The sequence below is a fragment of the Epinephelus lanceolatus genome, chromosome 1 (assembly GCF_041903045.1).
Source record: "Epinephelus lanceolatus isolate andai-2023 chromosome 1, ASM4190304v1, whole genome shotgun sequence".
NCBI classification, from domain to species: Eukaryota; Metazoa; Chordata; class Actinopteri; order Perciformes; family Serranidae; genus Epinephelus; species Epinephelus lanceolatus.
The window spans coordinates 15,109,011-15,116,195 of NC_135734.1; the positions used below are offsets into that span (position 1 = coordinate 15,109,011).

The 7,185-nt window shown below is 37.6% G+C and overlaps 1 protein-coding gene across 1 annotated transcript; it reads left to right on the forward strand.

Annotated features, from left to right (window-relative positions):
* The first annotated feature begins 1,277 nt into the window (after nucleotides 1–1,277).
* On the forward strand, nucleotides 1,278–3,026 carry gpr25 (G protein-coupled receptor 25). The gene has a single exon (XM_033626716.2). It carries the CDS (start codon nucleotides 1,459–1,461, stop codon nucleotides 2,578–2,580), a length of 1,122 nt encoding a protein of 373 aa, XP_033482607.1. The 5' UTR covers nucleotides 1,278–1,458; the 3' UTR covers nucleotides 2,581–3,026.
* The last annotated feature ends 4,159 nt before the right edge of the window (nucleotides 3,027–7,185 follow it).

A 7,185-nucleotide genomic window follows, 5' to 3' on the forward strand; every position in this document is an offset into this window, starting at 1 on the left:
AAGTAAAGTTAGAAACATTAGTTTTAGGCAAGTTAAGTTATGTAGATTAGGTTTAGACAAGTAAAGTTGCAAAGGTTAGGTTTAGTCAAATAAAGTTATGAAGTTTAGGTTTAGGCAAATATAATTTCATAGGTTAGGGATAGGCAAGTAAAGTTACAAAGGTTAGCTTTGGGCAAGTAAAGTGATGTACATTAGGTTTAGGCAAATAAAGTTAAAAAGGTTAGGTTTAGGCAAGTAAAGATAGGAACATTAGCTTTAGGCAAGTAAAGTTATGTAGATTAGGTTTAGACAAGTAAAGTTGCAAAGGTTAGGTTTAGTCAAATAAAGTTATGAAGTTTAGGTTTAGGCAAATATAATTTCATAGGTTAGGGATAGGCAAGTAAAGTTACAAAGGTTAGCTTTGGGCAAGTAAAGTGATGTACATTAGGTTTAGGCAAATAAAGTTAAAAAGGTTAGGTTTAGGCAAGTAAAGATAGGAACATTAGCTTTAGGCAAGTAAAGTTATGTAGATTAGGTTTAGACAAGTAAAGTAACAAAGGTTAGTTTTAGTCAAGTAAAGTTACGAAGGTTAGGTTTAGGCAAATAAAATTTCATAGATTGGGTTTTGGCAAATAAAGTTACAAAGGTTAGGTTTTATGCAAATAAAAATTCATAGGTTAGGTTTAGGCAAGTAAAGTTACAAAGGTTAGGTTTTATGCAAATAAAAATTCATAGGTTAGGTTTAGGCAAGTAAAGTTACAAAGGTTAGGTTTGGGCAAGAAAAGTTACAAATGTTAGCTTTAAGCAAGTAAAATTATGAAGGTTAGTTTTAGCCAAGTAAACCTAACATCCCTCCATACACAGACTTTTGCCCTTTACACTACTTACTAATATTACTGCGTTCAGTGCATTGGTCACATGAATGCAGCCTTACCATGAGACAGGTTATACATGAAATGTAGTGCATGAGAAAAGCCTGCTTGATGACATGACAAATTTTAGTTTCAGCACTCTTATTTATGGTTTGGAAGAGAGTTGGTCATGTTGATAAATATTTTTTGGTTGTCTTAGACCATAGGAATAACATGAATTTTGAGAACTGGTAGAGTTCACCGTTAAAGTCTTGCAAATTGGAATAAATGAACAGGTCAAGTAGCTGCAATTGTAAACTCAAAAGCTTAGAGGCTTTAATGAAGTAGTGCAGGAGACTGACTCAGACTGATACCAGACTTTCTTATTTACCATTAAACTTTTCTTTTTGGCCCACTTAAATCACACATGCGATAGAACACTGAGAGGAAGCTGCCACAGACAGTCAAAGGAAGACAGCTCTGTGAGAGGAAGAGAGCTGAAATAGTATCTATTTTTCTCTGTGGTTTTCACGTTGAATATCGAGTAGCAGCATGTTGACGTGGTTAGTCTAACCACCCTGCCACAAGACAGCAGCTGCACTGCAGAGGCTCTCTGTGATCTCTCAGGATGGGCGCCTTCACTGATTATCCATCTTATGATGACTACAATTACACTGATTACTTTTCTGAAGATGGGATATTCAATTTTAGTGTCCCAGGGGACTGCATTGTCTCACACCTGCGTGGCTCCCACATCTTCCTGCCCGTACTGTACTGCCTCATATTTTTCATAGGCTTTTTGGGGAACCTCTTTGTGATCACAGTGGTGGGCAGCAAAGGTAGGAAAGGTGGGCGCCTGGTGGACACGTTTGTTGTCAACCTGGCCATGGCTGACCTTGTCTTCGTCCTCACGCTGCCTCTGTGGGCCATCTCTACCAGCCAGGGTGGCGTCTGGGACTTTGGGTACGGCGGGGACCTACTGTGTAAACTGAGCAGCTACATCATAGCTGTGAACCGCTTCTCCAACATCTTTTTTCTCACCTGCATGAGTGTCGATCGCTACCTGGCTGTGGTGAAGCTGATGGACTCGAGGTACCTGAGGAGCAGCAGGTGCATCCGTGCCACCTGTGTTGGAGTGTGGGTGAGCTCCCTGTTGCTTGGCATCCCATCCCTGGTGTACCGCAGGGTGGGGCTGTCCAGTGTTGGACTCTCCTGCTTGGAAGACAACAACTCACCTTTCTTCCTCGGCCTCAGCCTCACCATGGCGCTTCTCACCTTTGTCCTCCCAGTGTTAATCATCGTGCTCTGCTATGGTACCATCGTCGTGCATCTCAACCAGCACTGTGCTGCAAACCCTCGGGCTGAAGCCCGCCGCAGACACTCCCTCAAAATGGTCCTGTCCATCATAATAGCCTTCGTGGTCTCCTGGCTCCCCTTCAACATCTTCAAAGTCATCATCATCGGCTCGCAGCTCTCAAACACTGAGCTGAGTTGTGATGCTCTGATGTGGCAAACACACGGGCTCCAAATTTCGTGCTGCCTGGCCTTCCTCAACAGCTGTGTGAATCCAGCCATTTACTTTTTCCTGGACAACCACTTCAGGAGACGAGCCGAGGGTCTGTGCAAGACCTGCATAGGGAAGCCAAAGTTGCTGCAGAGCTACAACTCTTCAGCTTCATTCACCAACGTTGGCACTTCAGAGAGCTTTGGAACAACTGGTGGGAGAACTCAGCTGCAGACGATGGAGTAGGAGGCATGACACTTTCCTTTAACTGTGAGGGGAAGTAAAGTTTTTGTTCTCTTATTAATATGTGAAAGCTTGTCATCTTGATAATGAGAGGCTCTGAGTATATGTCTCTCTCTGGATGTTTATATGAAGTAAAACCAGATACATGGCAAGAAAAAAAATTGGTACAAAAAATATGATTTTCCTTTGTCATATATGTCCTTTATTCTAATTTTCTACAAATATTGAACATGCTTTTTATAGCTGTTTATTTTGTACCATATAGTTCAGTAGTGTTGATATATGATTATCTACTATTATCTTTTGTTTGTATGAATTCCTTTAATATTTTTGTAGCATTAGTAAAGTGTAATTATGTCAGTTAACAAGTATAAAAATATATCATTTACAAATGTGTAGCATTTTTTGTTAATGTTTTTGATGTATTGAAGGCAAGAATTCAGTGATGTTGTTTTTATAAGGTGTTCATGATTAATGTTTCATGAAATACAAATACTGTTGTGATAAAGTTGCATTTAAAAAATAAAAGCTGAAAAATATATTTTTGTGTATTATTTGTAAATTGAAATTTACAAACCCATGACAGAATTGTGTTTAATTAGTCATTCCACTTCAATAAATCAATGAAATTAACTCATGATGATGATGATGATGATGATGAGATATGACCTTAGAATTCAATGGTAAAAAAAAGAAAACACTTGTTAATTAATTAAGGATAACATGAATTTAAGTTGATGATTTAATTGTGCTATAATATATTAATACACTGGGCTTTCAAGGACTGCTCACCAAACCTTTGGCCCATTTGTTTTCATAACTGATTTTATTGCATCACAATATAAAAAAGAAATCACACATCAAATTTTATAACAACCCTTTCCATAAACAGAATTCAGAAACCAATGACTTATAATAGTAAATTACATTTGATTTCAGTGAACTTACACAACAAGTGCTGCAGCTCCAAACTGTGACTTGCAGTGAAGACAATCATGCTACAAAAAGATGAGGTCATTTTAGTTAAGTTTAGGAAGATTCATAAAAAAAACCTATCATTATAAACATGTTAATGTTTGGCAGCATTATTAAAGTTAGTTTTGTTATCATCCTCAGTTGTAGCTGCTTGTCAGTGACAATCCTGGCGTTTAAAGAGGTGAAATTATTTTCTATGTTGTCTGTTGTAAAGAAAATGAACTTTTAGGATATACTTGTGCAATTACAAATAATAAAATGCAGGGACCTGTAGCATTTCATGTTGTTCCCTAATGTAGCACTGCCCATTGCTGAGGTATAAGTGCACAGTTTTATCCATAAGTGATAAGTTTCAAAGTTTTGGAAAAGTGCTCAACATGAAAGCAGTGTTTGGTGTATTAATACAATAATACATTAAAATAATATCAGCATTGGCTGGTCAAAGGATATTTCTTTTCTTAACTGACTGGAATTAAGTAGAGACAATACAATAATTAAGCTGTGTCTGTCTGTGTGTTATGTTGAAGAAATACAGGAAATGTTGGTTCTTTGTCATTTACTCATTTTATCATGTTACACTGGCTGCCTCTGCTTACTGTAACTCAGGTTAACAAAATGAAATAATCCACTCAACATCTCAGATTTTATCTCGTCTTTTAGGCGTACCAGTAGCTGTTTAGTTTTGTGCACTTTGTGTGTGGTTTGACAGACGTTTTGTGCGTTGTCCTCTTGGCATGAAAGAGTGCAAACAGAGAACACTAAATTTAAAAAGAAAAAAAAACTCAGAGGTGTGAAATATGAGGTCATTTATGATTTTTCACTTTCATGGGTGAGTTTTACACAAGTGAACAAGAACACTAATAGGACCGTGAGAAGCAAGTCACACTTATTCATACAAGGAGAACTGGCAACCTAAAAACAGGAAACAAAAGCTAATTGTGTGGAAGATGGTAGAAATTCTCACGTGTAATCAAAAAGTGCTTTAAAATATGAAAAGGGGCCCAATGGCAGTAATTCTAGATGAAGTTTGTCTAAAAAAACAAAACACAAAAGGCTCCTCGGCCAGCATATAGCAAAACAACAGGCAGCTCAGATCTGATACCTGCGTTGTCTACTGAGAGGAAGACTATGCAAAACATTTGTATGTGAACAAACTTCTCCCAGGTCTATAAAACGTCTTTACTGTCTGACAACAAAGCAGAGTCACTTAGGGTACTGCTAAATGGAAGTTCTGAGAAATCAACGGTTTTCACATGGGTGTTGGTAGCACATATGAAAGTTCAAATGTTCATGCATGCCCACTTGTGTTTCAGTTGTATATGAGTAGTTTCAGACATGAAAACCAGGTAGGGTGCCAGGCTATGGGTGCAAAGGGTCAGGAATTTCCCCTGCCCTGCTTGAAAAAAAAGTCATCTCAGAGATGCACTGACCAGCTTCTCTTGTAAGACAGTTATAACAACGTCACAAAAAACTACCATCGGTTTGATATCAAGTAAAAGATGAACATTAGAAGTTTAGATCATTGTATTTTATTGTTGTTAAACCAACAGGCAACATCATGTCTCTTTAAAGAACCCATATGTGTGCACTGACAGTGACAGCACTTACAGAACAGAGTATTCTCGCATTGTAGAGCGTAGTGGGGGGGGGGGCATTTTGCCTTTAATGGACAGGACAGCCAAGTGTGAAAGGGGGAGAGAGAGAGAGAGACAGAGAGGGAGAGAGAGAGAGAGAGAGAGAGAGAGCAGCAAAAGGCCACATGCTGGACTTGAACCCGGGCCGCTGCGGCAACAGCCTTGTACATGGGGTGCCTGCTTCCACTAAGCCACCGACACCCCGTGATGCATATGTTTATACTTTCAAAGTTTGACATTTCAGAAAACAGCCTCCCTCAGGATGGAGATGTGTCGATCTTTACAAGTTAAAATAAATGTATCACAGTTCTGCATGTGTGGCTTTCCTTTTTTTTTTTTTTTTTTAGTTTTTTACAAGTTACATAACTTTAAGTAACAATAAGTTTAAAGTTGAATGAATCTATAGCTTTGTTTAACTTCATAACAAACATGTACATTATCCTCTTTGTTAAGGTTTTGTGTGTGTGTTTATTGTACAGTGTTACGGATCAATGTTGTATTTAATGGATGGCACCTTTAACTTGAGAACAGAGCAGTCCACAAGCTTCACATTCACACACACAGACACACAGCAGTGCTAGGTGCTGACGGCTTTCAGGTTTACTGAATTGCTTAAGGACCCATAGTCATGCAGACGTGAGGAGCCAGGGTACAAACCACCAGCTCACCAACAGTGATGAATGACAGTTGCTCGTTTCTGTTAACTGAAAAGATGGAACACGTTTCACATAAATGAAATACAATAATGATAATAGATGCAGACTCATTTTTTGTTTTATGTATGAATCATTGAAAGTGTTTCAATCTGTGAGTTCAGAAGTTAAGCTGAGCTGTTGTGGCTCAAGTTTCTCATGGCAAATATTTTCTTCAAAGTTAACATAGTATTAGTTTTATTTAACATGTTTAAAAATAAAAGTACTTTACATTTCTATATATATTACAAAGGGAAAATCTACATTTCTGAAGTAATAGCAAACTAGTTGTAAGAGATGTCAGCTGTTCTGAATAAAAACCCTTTAATAAACTGCAAACTGACGTATTGTGCCAGTCTGGTACACACATAATGAAAGGTGTGACCTTGGCACTGAGTCTTATCAGGCTTTTCCAGTAAGTCAGTTTCTGTTAATCTTAATGGTGAGACTACAAACTGGTAATGTTCTCACAGCTCTGCTGCAGCTCTTTCATGTCGGCAGCCTCTCATTACGGAACTCATATTTTCAAAAACCAGATCTGTCATGCTCCTTGATGCATGAACTATGATCTTCAACTTGACAAATGAATAACTGTAAAATCACTATAAAATTATAATTGTTAAAATAACAATAAAAGTAAAAGCCTGGATGTTGGAGCAGGGCGATACGGATGTTTCATTGACACACTAACACTACTACTATCAGTTGGTCTAATATTTTGATGTTGATAATATTTCAGTCTTTGGCTATGTATCTTCTGTTAAGGAAAAGAAATGACACATTATTCCTGTTACATATATAAAGTTGAATCTATAACCAATAAACACCCATATTCAGCTGAGGGGTTTTGCTGCTACAGGCTGATGCTAACTAACCTTAGCTAACTTTATGACCAAAATTATTCAGACAGTTTGCTAACTTAATGACTCTCACTAGTGCTACTGTTAAATTATGTTTTAGCTTTTATTTTTATCCTGTTATTGTCACTTATTTTGCTGTTTATAGTTTTATTGTGAAGTTGCACTACACCTAGTTGATATCATTTTTGTATGTATCTTTTCAACTTTGTAACCTTTTTGTTAAGTAAAAAATATTTTGTGAAAACCTATTTCTTGCATGTTCATATTATCAGCACTTTTCTCTGTACAGACAGACCTTACCTGGAGTGAACAGTATGAACAAAGGCACACTCTAAATACTGTCACATTAGTGATATCTAGTTTGTTTCAGTGTTGCCCTGCTGTAAGTGCAGCTGCAGTGAATGTAGACATAAACTATGTCACAGTGGGGGGTGTGTATTAACTTCA

Excerpts from the sequence above, each read along its gene's own strand:
- gpr25 (XM_033626716.2), top strand. The coding sequence starts at position 1,459 with ATGGGCGCCTTCACTGATTATCCATCTTATGATGACTACAATTACACT.